The sequence below is a fragment of the Chaetodon auriga genome, chromosome 10 (assembly GCF_051107435.1).
Source record: "Chaetodon auriga isolate fChaAug3 chromosome 10, fChaAug3.hap1, whole genome shotgun sequence".
Taxonomy (NCBI): Eukaryota; Metazoa; Chordata; class Actinopteri; order Chaetodontiformes; family Chaetodontidae; genus Chaetodon; species Chaetodon auriga.
In genome coordinates this window covers 23148789-23166655 of record NC_135083.1, presented here as the reverse complement: position 1 = coordinate 23166655, position 17867 = coordinate 23148789, and the positions used below count along the sequence as shown (strand labels likewise).

Here is a 17867-nt window from a genome sequence, read left to right as displayed (position 1 = left end):
AATGAAGAACTCGAAAAGGTACAAAAACAGGAACTGACCTTGACTCTTCCTGCTGGCTGTTTGTGTGTGTGAGGCTGTACGATTCTGCTTCCTCTGAGCCAACTCAGGTGGACAAAGCTTTGTGTGTGTGTTGTTGCTGGAATGTACGTCCATGAGACGGGAGTTCCTATGTGTTGAAATTGTCTGTCACTGTCTTGACTGTTACTGGCTCCATTCACAACAGTAGACAGGATATTATCATCACACAGTGGTGACAGAGCAGAGGGTGATAATTAACTGCAAACTATGCAAATAGGCCTCATGATGAGAGCAACACTACAAATATGAATATATTCATGTCAGACACCAGTAACAGTACATGCAGAAAGTGATAATGAGACACATATCAAATACTCAGACCTTTCTCCTGATAGCAGGCTGAGCTGAACAGTACTATCAGCACTCAGCAGTGTCTGCTGTCAAATCACTTAGCACATGAACACAACAGTCTAATCTGTCAGGGCACAAGCAGAGCACAAATGCAGATTACACAGGAATTCAACCACTTGTTTTTAGGGAAACAAACACATATACACTCACTTACAATCATATGTAAATACTCGTAAAACATTGGGGTCACACATCAGGGTTGAATTTGAAACAAAAAGTGAGTCAATATCTAGCAGTTTGTAATATGCTGCTTGATATTTTGGTTGTTTTATCTGAGTATTTCTCACTCAAGACACATGATGGAGTAATTTTTTTCTATCCTGCCACTGCAGATCTGCCCTTGGGTGTGGGAGGTCAAAGTTCAGTGCTGAATGTTATACGGACACGTTTGTGATTCTGCAGTAAATGATGATTCTAAAGATTCAGTTCCATTTTAACGAGACTAAGAGTTTAAAGCCGCAGTGGTGCCAACGTCAGCAGGCTAACATGTTCACAGTAGCAATGCTAATATGCTAATCTTTAGCAGTCCTTATTGGGAGCAATGTTCACCATCTCAGTTTAGCATGTTGGCATGTTAATATTTGATATATAGCATTAAACACAAGGTACAGCTGAGGCTGTAGTAATTGGAGCAATTGGACCTGGACCAAGAGCACCTGGACCTGCTTTAGGTTCTTAAAGTTGTGAATATATTTGGTCATACATTAATGTATTGAACAAATGAGCATTTTGATCTGACGAAGGCGTTGAATTAAACGTCAGAGGATCACCAAAATCCATCCTGAGGAGGCATGAACATCTACCAAATTTCATGGCAATCCATTCAATATCTGTTAATATATTTCACTAAAAATAAATGTCAACCTCAAGAGCGGCGCAAGAAGAGTCAGTCAGGAGATCATCAGAAGGATGATCAAAAGTCAGAAGGATTCATCCTCTGGGAACCATGAATGTCAGTACAAAATTCATCCACCAATCCATCCATGCAATAGATGTTGAGATATTTCAATGAGTGTGTTTCTGTGTATACACTCCTGATCAAAACTTTAAGACCAGCAGCAATGGCACACTGCGAGAGGCCTTGCTTATGCAGCTCAACAATCAGACCGCGTTCAAAGAGAGAAAGTTTTTTTGCCTTTGCCATCAGGAGGTCATGACAGTGTGGATACCTGACAGAAAATGACACTGAATCCACATTTTTGAGAAGATTTGGGCTTTTAAATGCTGTGGTGGGGCGGCACGGTGGCGCAGCAGGTAGTGCGCGTGCCTCACAGCAAGAAGGTGGTTCGAACCCTGGGTCGGGCAGGGCCTTTCTGTGTGAAGTTTGCATGTTCTTCCCGTGCATGCGTGGGTTCTCTCCGGGCACTCCGGCTTCCTCCCACAGACCAAAAACATGCTCGTTAGGTTAATTGGTCTCTAAATTGTCCGTAGGTGTGAGTGTGTGAGTTGTCTGTCTGTCTGTGTGTGTGTGTATGTAGCCCTGGCGACCGGTTCAGGGTGTACCCCGCCTCTCGCCCATTGCTAGCTGGGATAGGCTCCAGCCCCCCGCAACCCCGAAATGGGATGTGCGGGTAAAGAAGATGAATGAATGAATGAAATGCTGTGGTCTTAAACTTTTGATCAGCTGATGAACAGCCTATTTCAGTTTAATACTTGTTTGCAATAAATTGCTCACCCATTTCTTCTTTTTGTATTTTGAAGCTCTACTTAGAACTTTCTTAAGATCCAGCGGTGCAAAATGTAAATTCTTGCAATTTTTCAACTGGTTTTAAAATTTGGATTAGGAGGGTATTAGTACCCTGGTTTTGAGTCAGTATACAATGTTTACACTGAACATGAGAAACCTGTTTATTCATAGCCCTGTAAACATGATTCTAACAGTCTATAGGTTTCTGATCATCTGTGTGCAGTCATGTCTTGATTTCTCACCACCTCAGTCAGAGAGGAGACGAAACAGAGATGTTTATATGCCACAGTATCCTGGTTTGAGTTGGAGTACTCCAGGTAGCACATCCAGGTTTCTCAAAACCAGTATAGGGGCTAATTCAGGTTTCTGAAATTAGGATATAGAAGCAACACATAGGGATACTCCCTCAACCTGTCAAGACCAGGACACTAGTGCACATTTAAACACACTACTACTACTTCACTACTTAAAAACACAAATATCAGCATCATGGTGGTGCTTGAGGAAACACCAGGGAATCACAAAGGTAGGTAGGATTGATCCTCTGGGCACCATGAATATACAAAAGGTAATGACAAGTAATCTAGTAGGTGCTGAGATATTCCTGTCTGGACTTAAGTGGTCTGACCAATCAACTGACTGATACACCACAAGTACGGGATTTCCTTGATGCAAATTTAGCATACAATCACTTCAATGAGTGACTCAAGGGAGCTTATTTTAGCACAGTTCTGAGTGTGATGCCAGTAATTGTGCGTGTTCCTGGACAGAGGGTAAACTGACGTCAGCTGTTGGCCTATTTCATTGATGTTTTTACCGTTCAGAGAGGAGAACCAACACTGATACCACAGCAGGAAATTTGGAGTTGTTGTCTTAGTAGAGGATGTACAAAGCAAAGGTACAATGAGAGCCAGGGGGCATATGTTCCAGCCAGTGACAGCAGTGCTTTTACTTCCAGCTATTCTTGTTAAAAGGATGTACAACTCCATTCCAAAAAAACAAAAAAACAAAAAAAAAAAAAAGAAAGAAAGAAAGTGGGACACTGCATGAGTCTTAAATAACATAGAATGTGTTAATTTGCTAATCCCTTTTCACACATACTCAATTGAAAACAGTACAAAGACAATGTATTTAATGTTTGACATCATCAGCTTCACTGATGCAGCAACACGTTTCAAACAAGTTGGGACAGGAGCAGCTAAAGACTGGGAAAGATGTGGAATGCTCCAAAAACACCTGTTTAGAACATTCCACAGGTAAACAGGCTGATTGGTAACAGGTGATAGTATCATGACTGGGTATGAAAGGGGCATCCTGGAAAGACTCAGTCATTCACAAGCAAGGATGGAGAGAGGGTCACCACTTTGTGAACACATGATTGTAGAAAGGATGTTACTACATGAGCTCAGGAACACTTTGGAGAAGCATTGCCATTTGCCAATGATTGCATTTTGTTCTTATTTACATTTTAGACAGTGTCCCAGCTTATTTTTGGGATCAGGGTTGTAGTTTAGTGGCAGGAACGAAGCAGTAAGTGCTGTGAGGTGAAGAAAAGCCACAGTAATGCATTTTACAAGGAGCTGTTTTTGAATAACTACATTTTCTCTCACACACACAAATATCTTAATCTTGCTGACATTGTTGCACTCTAACTTTCCTCTCTGCTGACCCGGAGCATTCTGACCCACTTCCATCCTGCGATGACCTGGATCGTGACTCTCTTCCCCTGTCCTCTGCATGTGCAACACACACTCTAATCCACACACTCTACTCACACTTAAGAGAGAGAGAGAGGTCGCCGCCTAAGTGGGCCAAGGCTTGTGTAACTGGCTTATTACACTGCACTTACAATGTTTGGTCTGGAGCTGGATTGTGAGCAGTTAGAGCTGTGTATTGGGATTTCTAGTGAAGATATAACAGGGATTTGCTGGGTTCACAGAATTTCTGCTGAACTGTCACCCTAACCTGACCATACAAGTCTAATAAAATGTAAATCAGGAGGAGTGCAGTTCATTAAATCAGCAGACTGACTGATGATTTATCTGTGCAATTATATTGTAAACAATAACAGGGAAGAGGCACATTGGTTGAAAGTAAAACATGATGACGGTTAAACTTCCCATAATAATCATGCAACACGGCACTTGGAAAAGGGACTGAGGCAGTCCAAATTTGACAAATCTAAACTAGGCAAATGGCCAAAATTCATATCCGTAACCTTGCATTCACCCTTCTCCATGGGACAACAGCTTCAGGGAGCCAAACACAGAGGTATTTTTCTTTAACTGCTCTGGCAGTAAAACAGTGAATGCTGGAGTGTTTCCTGTGGGAGATTCTCTGGTGCTGACAGCCCTCACTGACAATGACCTTCTTCTTTGTTTCATGACCTGGGCCACTTACTGGAATGTGTCGCACTTGCAAGTCAGCACCAAAGATTTATAATCATGACGAGGAAACAAAAACAGGAAATGGACAAAATAACAGCTATACTTTATTTGAAGTCAGTGATAATGCCTGAGGCTGATTGTACTGTGTTGGCTGTTACGTAAGGGATAAAAACCAAGTGGCAACCTCTAGAGCTGAAAAATGAAGCCAAAAACTGCATATGCCAACGACTGCAGTTCCTCAAATGGCCATTTGAGGCTGGCTCCAAAGGTGAGCCAATCCCCATATCAGAATGCTCAACTTTACCGCAGAAGTAAACATGTTTACAGCCTGGTACAAAGCCCAGTTTTGGGCTCTATAGCAAATTTCCGCATTCATAGCAGCTATACAGGGGTGAACTCACTCTCACAATAATTAAGTCTTAATCATTTCTTACGCATTATTTTGGGCGTGGACACTTTGAGTGACAGCTAACCGCAAGGTTTCAACAACCAGGCTCCCGCCTCAGCTCCACCCATGCTCCATGTCTTTGCCCAAATTTGGATTAGCCAGGTGGTTGGTGGAGTGAGGTACTGCCAAGACAGTGATGGCCAGAATCACTGTCACTGAGCTTCACATGTCCATGTTTTATACAGTCTATGGATAATACCTGACAAGGTGTAAGCTCCATCATTGCAATGGATGAACCAGCTGACTCAAAGTAAGTTTGCTTGCCATTCTAAATGAATATGCTCATATTAGACTGAAGGTAACCATGGCAAACGTCCTGCAGCTTCAGCAGAAGTGAAGGAAAAAGGTTTTATTGTATTGTCTATTTAGCACAAAACAACTTTTTAGTAAAGAAACAAATATCAGAACAGAGGAATTCAACATTTCATTTAACCTACGGTGAACATGAAGCTTGTACAGAATGGAATGCTGTTCATGAGCACCGAATGAAGAACATCAAATTCAAGGAGAAACAGGAGACGAAACACAGACCTCAGATTTATCTGTCTAGATACTAACAGTTAATTCACACCTGACAGCCAATCAGAATCTAGAATGGTCAGAGGCCATGGTATAATGCAAGTGCATGTGCATCTTAATACCAGGATCACTGACAAAAAGGCAAAAACACATTTCACATCTTCATCATACCCCAGAAGATGCATCTTCATCTTGTTCGTGGTAGAAAGACAGCAAATCATAGTCCTCGACTTCAGGTTCGGTTGTTGTTGTTGGATAAATAATGAATATTATTACAAGGTTTAGACATTTTCACAGTCCAGACAGCCAGTGATGGAAGGTAACCAAGTACATTCACTCATGTACTATACTCATAAGTACAAATACATGTAATTACTTGTGTGTTTCCTTTTTCGTTTACTTTATACTTCAATTCCACTTCATTTCAGCTGGAAATATTGCACCTTTTACCACACTAAATTTATCTGAAAGCTAGTTAGCTTTCAGATCAAGTTTTTATATTAACCAACACAATAAAGTTAACACATTGGTTAGATCATACCAGTGCCCCCAACCTTTTTGGCCTTGTGTTTACTTGGGGCTTCTTATCACATTTCAGATGTCTGTGAGTTGTTAGCAGTTCATATAAAGTGTGATCTCCTTTTATTCAAATAACCATTTGGGATCCAAAGAGATCAAATGAGCTAATATCAGAAGGTCAGAAAAATACATTTATGTTGCAGGACATTGCTTTTTTCACCACCAAGCACTTCACAGCTTGAAAGATTCATGTTGTGACCCTTTGGAGGGGCCTGGCCCCTACACCACTGGAATAAACAACCTAACTGTATATAAAGCAGTTTAATGCTACAATGGTAAAATACTTCATACACCCTATTGCTTCACTCCCAAAAATGTATTAATGTCATATATAACAATATATCTTCTTTTACTGCAGAACGAGTACTTTTGATACTCTCAGTACATTTTGCTGAAAAGACTGCTGAAAAGCATTGTTGCACAGCTGCACTGGTATTATTTATGCTTCTCACACCGACACAGACACCGCCCTCTTTAAGTCAAACTTTTACCTCATATGTGCAAAGTCTTCAGAACAATTGACGCAAAAAAAAAAAAAAATCTCAAAGCAGGTTGAAAATATGGGTGACATTATGGGGAAATATGGCTTTATGCCTCCTTCTTGTACCATTAAATCACATGACATGTGCACATACTGCCAACATGCAGTAAAACAGGATGCACAAGGCCCACATGAACCCTGTTGCTGTGCTTGTCATGTATGAACTCCACAAACCTTCCTGTCTGTTTACCTTATGTGGACAATGCCTTTGGTTTGACTGCTACCTCGTGTTGAGTCTGTGAAACTGCAGGCTGCTGCAGTTAAAAAAAAAATTGTGAAACTACAGAAGAACTGAAGATAGATCCAGAAAATCAGCATGTTACCTTTGTCCCACCACTATCTCTCTCTTCATGCTGTAAAACTGATAACACTCATTTTCCTTCACACAAAACTCAACCAAACACAAACAACACAACCAAATACAGAAACACAAAACACATAAAATGTGTAATCAGTGAAGTTTCCTCAGTTTGCAGGGTTTTTTTACTAAACGCTGTGCACATGTTGTCAAATAGGTGAAGACATTTTTTTCATGATCTTGTGTTTTGTCTAGTTACATGCGTTTTCTGAAGCCACAGTCCCTTAAACTGTCAGGGCAGGAACGTTCAGATAAAGAGAGGAGAGTCAAATGCAGAAACTCCGCTAACTATCCCAGCATCATTGTGTTCGATGCTCTTTGTCTTCAAAAGGTTACCAGCAACCTCATTGATGATCATGTGTCGTCCATGCCTGTATGGAGAAACAGGTGCATCTTGATTGTCAATATGTCTACGTCTGTATGATTCATCTTTTCATCTATGCCACACATGCATACTCTACACCTCTGTATATACTTACCTCACATAGGCTCCATAGGCTCCTATTTCATAACAGACAGAGGTGAGGTTCAGTGGAAGTCCTTTCCTCAGCTGGATGTTCTGTTCTGTTCTAGGTCTGATCCTGTCCATCAGAATATAAGCAGCTCTCCTTTTATCACTTTGAACCTCCTGTAGTACTCGGACAATGTCCTGTCCAAAATAATTGTTTCCTGAGGTGACACACATGAAATCATATGTAGTGTTAATTTTGGCAATGACAACTGACACAATGTTACGCTCAGTGACTTGTGAAGAAATATCCATACATGTTGTATGCTACCCTTTGCAGAGGGCATGCTGATGTCCTCTTACCTCCTCCTTCTCTCTGAGGCTTCAAGACAAACTTGTCCGGGTTGGCCAAAGCCATGGCCACTGCTTGGTCGCCTTCCTGACCCTGAAAAATAAACCAATGATACCTTTCACTGAAAAAATACAGTGGCTAGTGACTTTCAGTACATGCAGAGGGTGGACCAACATCAGCGTTTCTCTGTGTTTTGGTGAGAAACACAAAAGAACCTTCCACATGGCACCTTTAATATAACGTCACATCCCATGAAACAGCTGTGTAATGTGTTACTTTCTCACCATGTCTAAGGTGTAGAGGCCAGCGAACGTTGCTCTGATCTGCTCCACTACTTGGGGCTGGTCGGGGAAGAACTTCTCCAGGACTCCAGGTCTGGCGAGTACCTGCTGGACCTTCTTGGTTCCAGCAAGCTGAGTACCAATATCTGGACATTTCACAGCCAGTGAGCGCTCCATCAGAAGACGAGCATCCCAAGTCTGCACCATTCATGAACACTGTGTTAGAAATTATTTACAACTGGAGACATTCCTCACTTCTTACTGCTTCAGTTCACTCGGCCACCCTCATCAGGGTTGTTTTCAGAGAAAAAAGCTCTGATAAAACCCACTGAACACTACCCAGCCAGTGCCAAACAGAAAGTCAGTGTCCAGCTGGTGAACGCAGTGGAGTATTTAGCTGCTGAAAAGCCAATTGCAACTGCCCCCTCGTTGCCAGAAAAAATAAGTTAATGCAGCATTAAGTAACACAAATGTTAGGAATATTGACGTCTTACCTGTTCTGTATAGTGCTCTGGCATGTAGCCATAGCGGTAGTACACTACAGCGACCTCCAGCCCATCTCTGCAGAGTGACAGTTAACATGCTTTAAGACAGGCCAGAACTGACATGTTATGGTGCGGTCAGACTAACAGGAAAACAAGATAACTGCTGTGAGCGTCGACACAGTAAAATTGTTCATGATAAGTCACAACTTAAAGAATAGGTCACTCTCTACTATTCACAACGCAACTACACATGCTTTATGGTGAGAAAAAAAGAAATGCACACTCACATAAACAGTTTTTTGTCACCATCTAGAGATGCTCCTCTGGACACCTCCTCAAACCTTCTGCAGATGAAAGGAATATTCCTGCATGGAAAAGAGAAAAGGTTGTTTGTGCTTAACAAATGGGGAAAGTCCTGTTCTGTGTTTTCATCATGTCAGCATACATCTGCTAAACATTTACCTGTTCCACAGCTCTTTCTCCAACTGACGACGACCCAGTTTGCTAATCTGAAGATCTTCAACCACAAACATGATCACTGCCCTTCAGAAGGAGAATGAAGGTCATTACTGATGTGCTATAATTCAGTCAGTCATAAAGATTATTTTACTGCATCAAAACAAAGCAATATTGGGGAAAAGAAAGAAAGAAAGAAAAAAAACAAGATATAAATAATTTTAAAAATCCTGATTGTACTTTATTAAACTTTCCATATGAGTTCCTCTTTCCTTCTACACATGTTGTTGATACACTGCCATCATGTGCAGTTGTTGACCTCCACCAGCACTACACTCACATCCGCTGGCCGTAGAGCTCCCAGGCTTTGGCAAGAGCGGCGCTCATTTGAGGAGTGCTGTTGGTGTTGTGGAGACGCTTGCTCTCCTCCAAAAGACCAACTGACTTCAGCACGTGCCTGACAAATCAGGGAGAACCATGTTTTTGTACAAGTGGAAATCACAGAGAGGAAAGCGAGGCATGAGCGCGATGGGAATTTAAAGCCATCTCAACAGCAAACATGCACTTAACCTGATCAACATACTGTTCCATTCCCCCCAACCGAGCTGCTGATGAATGAAAACATGTGTGTGTGTGTGTGTGTGTGTGTGTGTGTGTGTGTGTGTGTGTGTGTGTGTGTGTTCTCAGATACCTGTGCACCACAGGAAGACAGTCAGACACACAGAAACCAGCAACAGCAAAAGTGTTGATCTCTATTTGCTTCAGGGAAGACGTCCCATCCTCACTTTGGTCCAGCATGTAGTCCGCCCGGCTCAAACCCACCACAATGGACTGGAAAGAAGATGCACCAACCAACTTCACTCAGAACATCAGCCACTGCAGACCTCTACCATCTCATCCTGATCACTGCGGGGAGTGTTTGACTTTAGTTTGGTTTGGTTTGAATTAGTCTGACAGTCTTGCAGTGATATAATTAATATGAATAACTAGGCTAACCTGAAAACTTATATAGATATCTAATTAATACAGTACTTATACTACGTTTCATGTATTATAGTTCATTACTAAATATCAATGAAGAGAGTGTGTAATTCAAATATCACATATATTGGTTTTCTACAAATCCCCCACAATTTGTGGTGATGTGGCACAGTTCTTAATTGAGCCAGTTTGCCAGTTTCACCTGAGAGTTCATCTGCTCTTCTGCATCTCTGGCTTCTTTCACTTCAACAGTGCCAGGACACACCGGGAAATACGTTTACTCGCTAGGAACTATGGGGAGGTTAGGTATCGAAGCAGGATACCTACTTTGTTGACATCGTAAATGAAGATTCTTACCTGCCTCTGACCTTCCCGCTGCACTTGTTTGTATATGCCAAACAATTTAGCTGTAAAATCATCAGCCTGGATGGTACTGTGATGTGGAGGGAGACAAATCATCAAGCGTTACACATCAGTGATGAATCTCTGTACTGTACTGTAGTCAGTAAAGGGTTATTCTTTAACTTTTAACTTGAAAGTATTTATTGCCAATTATGACTGGGTTAGAGACGTATATGAAATTTTGTTCTGCATCATCCAGAAACAGTCATTTTATTTGGGTTTATATTTGCTTTGCTGTGGGATTCAAAGGCCAGAATCTGCGCATGCTTTTATAGAAAATACCTCAACCAGCAACTACATTTTCAAATCACCAACATGCTCCCAACATTGCCCTTGTACCCTGCAAGTGCCTCTTCCAGAAACTCTGCGTCCTGGCTAATCTTGTCCACTAGTGTGTTGAAGTGAGTTTGCAATGCCAGAGCCTGGAGGAGGGCAGCTTTGGGCACAGAGGAGGGGAAGAGTGTGAACGGGGCATGGGTCACGACCTGAAAACACAACAGAAACAGCATTAGTACACAAACTGTACACAGTGGGACATTTTTTGTGTGTCAGCTCCCCTTTCAAGTCGAATACCAATAGTCCACTCTCCTATGCTATGCAAATCTGCAAGTGCAACCACTATGTGTCTGGATATATTTCCAAAACTAAAAGTATCATTAGTTGCATGATATATGTGTATTTAGGTTTTCATAGCCCCATCTTAATTTGAGATGCAAGTGTTCCCATGAAAACCACTGTCCTCCAGCACTCTGCAACCAATGCTTTCTGTATGAAGTTTGAGCAGCTACATGTGCAGAGGATCACTGGTTCCAGTGAATGTGGACTGGGATATGGAGTTGTCATATACAGTCAAGCCCCAAATTATTCATACCACTGGCAAATTTTGACTAAAAGTTACTTTTATTCAATCAGCAAGTTTTTCTTGATTGGAAATGACACAGGCATCTCCCAGAAGATAATAAGACAATGTACAAGAGGCATCATTGTGGAAATAAATATTTCTCAGCTTTTATTTACATTTGAATAAAAAGTGGCATGTCCAAAATTATTGCTATTACAGCAAACAAACACTTCCTATAATTGCTGACCAGCTTTTTGCATGTCTCCACTGGTATTTTTGCCCATTCATCTTTATGAGCTCCAACTCTTTCAGGTTGGAGGGTCTCCTTGCCATCACCCTGATCTTTAGCTCCCTCCATAGATTCTCAATTGGATTCAAGTCAGGCTGGACCACTGGAAAACATTTATGTTTTTGTCCGCTAACCATTTCTTCACCACTTTTGCTGTGTGTTTTGGGTCGTTGTCGTGCTGAAATGTCCACTGGTGCCCGAGGCCAAGTTTCTCTGCAGACTGCCTGATGTTGTTGTTGAGAATCTTGATGTATTGCTCTTTTTTCATGGTGCTGTTTACTGTGATTAGGTTCCCTGGTCCATTGGCTGAAAAACACCCCAAAAGCATTAGGTTCGCACCACCATGTTTGACAGTGGGGATGGTGTTCTTTGGGTTGAAGGCTTCTCCTTTGCAAAGGCCAAGCAGGCTTTTGTGTGCTTTATCTGGAAAAGCGGCGTCCTCCTTGGTCTGCATCCATGGAACCCAGCAGTGTGCAGTGTCCTTTGGACTGTCCGCCTTGAGACGTGGCCACCAGCAGAGCCCAGATTCACTAGGATGGCCTTGGTGGTGATCCTTGAATTCTTTTTCACCTCTCTCACTGTCCTCCCGGCCAGCACAGGTGCCACTTTTGGATTCCAACCACATCCTCTGAGATTTTCCACAGTGCGGAACGTCTTGTATTTTTTTAATAATACTTTGCACTGTAGCCACTGGAACCTGAAAACATTTAGATATAGCCTTATAGCCCTTTCAATATTTGTGAGCAGCCACAATGCGCAGCTGCAGGTCCTCAGTCAGCTCCTTTGTCTTAACCATGACCAAGGTTGCAAAGGGTATGAATCATTTTGGACATGCCACTTTTTATTCAAATGTAAATAAAAGCTGAGAAATATTGATTTCCTCAATGATGCCTCATCGTCTTATTATCTTCTGGGAGACGCCTGTGTCATTTCCAATCAAGAAAAAACTTGCTGGTTGACTAAAAGTAATTTTTAATCAAAATTTGCCAGTGGTATGAATAATTTTGGGCTTGACTGTATCTATAACACAAGTGGCTGTGTTCTATCACTGTTGAACTTTGCTACCTTCTGCTGGATTTAAAGTTGTATGCCATTTATTTTCGTCAAGGCCAAATATCTGATCTCACAGTGTTAATTAAAGTGAAAAATTATTTGTGTATCTGTCCCAAGATTCAGATCTGCTTTCATGAAAATTGGGTCAGTCGCTTTTCGATAATCCTGCTGACAAACAAAGAATCCCAACTGAAAACATAAGCTCCTCTGCAGAGGTAATAATACATTTTGTCTTCACCTATGAAGAGTGCTGAAATACAATGCAAGCCAATAGTCTGTGGTGTGTTTGGTTTCCAGTTGTTTTTAAACCAGGACACTGTTGGGTCAAAAACTGCCTGCCTTTGGGCCAGAAATGGTCAGACAGCAGTGTCCAACGTGTAGTTCAAAAATACATCTGGATCGATTATTGGTGATTGAAGGTTTCAAGAAATATGCTGCACAAGGTTTTCAAAGTCTGATGTGAGGTTGTTTATTCAAAGCAAAAACAGCCTGAACAAACAGTGGAGTGGACCCCGGGGTCCTGCACAAAAAGCTAACAAAAACTGTCATAAACCCCTAAAACTCTCTAAAGAGAGACCACAACACATTCTTTTAAAATCCAGTCTGAACCAGCTGTGCCACCATTAGAATTGTCATGAGTCATTCTGACAAAACCGTGGCAGAGTGCCAACCACCTTGCGTGTGAAGGTAGCCATTTCTTATCTAGCAGGTGACAACTGCAGCCAGACATGCCTTCCTAATCTACTAGTGGCAGATAGTTTCGACCTGTCATTTTTAAAAAATGAACATTGGTGGTTTCCACACTACACGTGGTAAACTATGGAGGATGGATAAGCGATCTTTCTGGTCTAATCTTAGCAGCGACTACCTAGCTTTTTGAAAAACTACAGGCAACATTTTCGAGGCGTGCCTCATCAGGCGTGGATTTATCCTGAGCTTTGGTCACTTTGCCTTATTCTCTACTCTACTACTTTTACAAACGTATGTGCTGTGATCACTCAGGCACACTCAACTCATACATGAATCTAATTTAAACATCTTGCATATGTTTTAGAGTGTTTTTCAGTATACTTCCAGTGTAGTTGCCTTTAACTTTAAGCCCGTTAACTTAAAACCTTAAAATCCCACAACACCCCATCATTAAATGTTTTTAAGGCAGCAGTCCACCTCCCACAACGTGTAGACATGAATGATGAACAATAAACTAACACTGACAGCTGCTTATTTACACATTCAGTGGATATGAAGCAACATTAGCATTCACTGGGTTGGCTAAAAATGACTGGTGAGAGCAGAGAGGCTGAACCAACACAGACTGAAACTCAAAGCAAAAGTGCGAATGTGAACCCTTTTGCATGTCCTACAGTCATGAAATCCATTGTTAATAAAGTCAAAATACTGATGACAGCCTCTTTGCTTGTCTGTGCAAAAGTGATGGAAAATTGTAAATTTTTAAAAAAGTAGTTATATTAAAATACTGTGGAGGTGAAAAAAAAAAGTATTTACTTCATCTGCTAGCCCGAAATGTTGTGCATATGAACTTGCCCATACACTTACAAAATGCTGGGTCCCACCATGTTTGAAGTGCACAACCCAAGCTTGGTGGAATGAGCACACATACAGAGCAATCAGGTCTGTTGATGATCCAATTTTAATGTCAGCTGCATTCCATTTTTCAGCATCTAGAGTCCCCTGACACCTGTGCGAGGCTTCAGGTTTGTTTGTTACAGTTCAGTTTCTAATACTGTTCTACCGTCCAGGCTGCATGATAAACGCTTTCAAATGGGAGCTGGACAGTCCCTGTGTCAGTCAATGGGTCTTTGATGTTTTGTTGGAGTAATCTAACCACAAATTCTCTAAATGCTTGAAAAAAAAAAAAACCTCACTCAGCATGAATTAATAGGACACATGATGGATGAACTTCATCCAACAGAAACCCGTCTTTTAAATGTCAAAGTTATAGTTGTTGCCCCTACCTCTGGCGCTCTCACATGTGTGCATATGAACCCCAACTTGAAAAGCCAACTCTTTCGCCTCATCCGCTAAAGTGCTTAGTCTGTCGGGATTTGTGATCAGCTGTTGGAGAACTGCTTTTGTAGCCATCAGGATGAGCCTGAGGGGTAAAACACAGCAACCCTTCAGGAAACAAGTGGAAGAAAATCAAAGCATGTTTCACAGAAGAAATTAGCGGAACAGCTGTTGACCCGTCACCCCCATCAGCCGTGTACGTAACTCGTAGCTGTCATTAAAGGTACATTCCAGCATTTCCAATGTTTTTCTTATTCTAACTTTGTACTCTCCATCTCTGTTGTCGGCATTTTGGACATGCAACTAACATCTGGTCTAAATAAAGACTGAATTGGCCAGAGGGAGATGTGGTAGCACACTGAGCATTGTGAGATTCTACAGAGGGAGAAGGGATTCATCATGGTGGCATCCAATCACTGACAGAAGCTGCAGATGATTTTGACACTTTCTGTTACATAACACATTAACCTGAATCTCAGTCCAAATTCCTAAGTTGGAAGTAAATCTAGGGTTGGCTTCCAAGCTAAAAGAAGTAAAAAATTTACAATCACTTCCATAAATAAAATCCAGACATGAAGAAACTTGAAGAAACCCGCATCAAACTGACTCTAAGCACAGATTAAAGTCACCAAAACTCAGCCAACTCTCCCCAGGAGCTCTGAGCACCAGTGGAGTGCTGGTGATTACATCCCGAGCAATGGAACCTGGCTCAGCAGCTTTCCAGTGTGCATGGCGGGACTAGAGCCAAACCACCAGAAAACAGTGCTGAGGAGATTTACAGCAGCTCCGACCACGACTAACTATGAAGACAACAAAAGCATGGTAGGCTGGGACAGGAGAGGCAGCATCCACAGCTGGAATACTTTCAGAGAAGATGAAGAGTTTGTTTTGAACAAATAAATATTAACAAGGTAATTAAGCTCATCTCAGCTCAGTGAAAGAGAGAAACCTGAACTCAAAAGATGTACCGTTTGATTTTTCTGTTACTGAGAAAAATAGGTGTAAGAATTTTACCTTGACATTTTGTGAGTTTATTTTGCTGATTTGACAAAAAAAAAAAAAAAAAAGCTTGTGAAACGTAGCAAACCAACATACATCTCCTGAATCCCATCTCCTGAAACTACGTAGGCTATACTATCAGACCTCACCTCTTCTGGTACAAAGTGGTATTATGAGCAGGAGGGCAGCAGCAAGCTGGTTAGCATGCTACCTTCAGCCTATATCTCTGCAACACAACACACACGTCTTTGACATAATGTCATAACTGTTAGTTCATCCCATTCTGTTGGTCATTTTGGTTTGTTTGGTTTTAAATCAGCATACATTACATGGCAGTAACACATATACTTACCCTATGAAGCCACGAATGCCTGAGTAAATGTTGCAGCACAAGCTCAGCACTATGACACGTAAATAATCTGTAATGTCTGTTCTCACTTAAATAGCTCTTAGTCACTCCCATGTGCATGCAGCCCTCTCAGCCCAAATAAGCCCCACCCTGCAAGCGTCAAGCAAGCAGAACAAAATATCAAGCTCTCTTTAATTGCAATCTCCTTCCATTGGCAACATTTAGCGATAACAGACCTCAGAATGCCAGAGACGGTACACAAGAACTGATAAGAAGAAACAGGAACAGAAACCACAAATTTCCGCAGACTCACCTACACAGACAGAGTGACTTGTGGGATTTGGATCTGTACCTGCTGGGTGCTAAACCTAAAGTGCGAGACTGTGCTCCACAGGGGGTAAAATATATGGAGTCAGTCCAGGCAACCTCAACCCCAAACACCTGGCAGACCCCATCCCGCTCACCCCCCGGAGCCCTGACACATCGTCTACCCCCACTACAACTAACACTGACACTGCTGATACAGAGGATGGCAAAAAGAGGAGAAGGGTCTCTCCTGCGAGGTCACAAAAGCTCTGTGAGATTCTTGGTCTTGCATGCGCTGCTGCTCTGTTGAGGTCTATCCACAGGCACGCTTGACTTGTTTGCAGTCAGGCAATGAAACAAGCAGAGATAAAGAAAACAGATATACACACAGATTTTTGATTTAACATGTTGAGCTGTTTTTTGTTTTTTTTTTGGTCCAAAGAGTCACATTTGGTTCTTAATTCTCCTTCATCAAATCTGAAGAATTTTAATTAGTACGCTGCTCTATAACACAATCATAACATCAAGCCTGGAATGGCTCCTGGGAGAGGAAAATGATCCACAGTTCATCCTGCAGGTGACGTCCTGCAAGGGCTTCTCTTTTCTTTCATTTTCATTTACAGTGCTTCTGTTTTGCTCTTACTTTGTTCTCCCTTTATATAAAACCGCTTTTCTTCTTCAGTGTAACCCTCACGGACAACATTTAAGAAGAAAACCTTAACATGTTCATCACATGAGAGCACAGCAATAAAGTGTCGATATAACGTTGAATTGTTTTCCCTTAGATTAAAGCACTTTGAGCTGTATTCCTTGAAAGCTGCTATAAAAATAAATAATTAATAGATTTTTCTTATCATTATCATTTTTATAGAATTACTTATGTGTTATATAGATTTCTTATAAAGCTGCTGAAAATGACTGGGGTCATTTTAGCCACTGCTTTTGTTAAAGCGTTCCACATTTACGACACCACAGCATCACGTCGTAGTATCTGTACGTAGAAAATAAACAGCTTGTTAGTTGCTTGTCTAACAATCAATCATAAAGAAAAACTGCACTCATAGTTAAAGGGATAAATATCAAATCAAAGGTGGTGAACAGCAGAAAACAGCCGTCAAAGGACACTTGATTTGTTTCTCCTCGAAGCTTCAAGCACCTGTTCCTCCTGTTCAACCTGAGCTTTTTTAAAGAGTCGTACATGCTTAATAAAGGCAGGGTGGCCTGTTCTGCAAAAGTTCTTCAAACAAACTATGTATTTCAAAACCACTTTCACAAAGCCTGATAACATCCAGTTTTCCAGTTTCACATAGACAAAAAACCTCAGCACACTGTGTGAGGACTGTTTGAATGCTGCAGTGCCGTTCAATTGCACTGAGATGTTGTAAGATGTTTTTAATACTCTCACATGTGAAACATGAGCTCAGAGCGCCCTCACTGATCCTAACATGTTGTAGTAACACAAGCCGGCCACAAGATGGCACTTCAGCTCCACCACCATGTTTCCAATGTTAGTGATGATAATAATAATAATAATAATAATAATAATAATAATAATAATAATAATAATAATAATAATAATAATAATACTATGGATAAATGACAAACAGCAACACTACTAGCAGAAATAACACAAAGACATTTGTCTACTG

At 41.4% G+C, this 17867-nt stretch overlaps 1 protein-coding gene across 2 annotated transcripts; it reads right to left on the bottom strand.

Moving 5' to 3' along the window:
- Positions 1–4636: 4636 nt before the first annotated feature.
- Positions 4637–17865, bottom strand: LOC143326767 (glutathione synthetase-like). Of its 2 annotated transcripts, XM_076740624.1 has the most exons (12): positions 15916–17865; positions 10693–10838; positions 10309–10384; positions 9662–9801; positions 9311–9427; positions 8977–9057; positions 8802–8879; positions 8524–8590; positions 8033–8227; positions 7760–7841; positions 7428–7617; positions 4637–7319 (listed from the first exon to the last, which is right to left on the bottom strand). In XM_076740624.1, the coding sequence occupies exons 1-12, from the start codon at positions 16030–16032 to the stop codon at positions 7196–7198; spliced, it is 1413 nt and encodes a 470-aa protein (XP_076596739.1). In that variant the 5' UTR covers positions 16033–17865; the 3' UTR covers positions 4637–7195. The 2 variants fall into 2 exon arrangements, with proteins under 2 accessions (XP_076596739.1, XP_076596740.1); XM_076740625.1 differs by lacking the exon at positions 9311–9427.
- Between the last annotated feature and the right edge of the window lie 2 nt (positions 17866–17867).

Excerpts from the sequence above, each read along its gene's own strand:
- LOC143326767 (XM_076740624.1), bottom strand. The coding sequence starts at position 16,032 with ATGCACATGGGAGTGACTAAGAGCTATTTAAGTGAGAACAGACATTAC. Across the intron at positions 8,880-8,976 it reads GAGAAAGAGCTGTGGAACAG|GAATATTCCTTTCATCTGCA; the intron begins GTAAATGTTTAG and ends TTTTCCATGCAG. Across the intron at positions 8,591-8,801 it reads GGTGACAAAAAACTGTTTAT|AGATGGGCTGGAGGTCGCTG; the intron begins GTGAGTGTGCAT and ends GTCACTCTGCAG.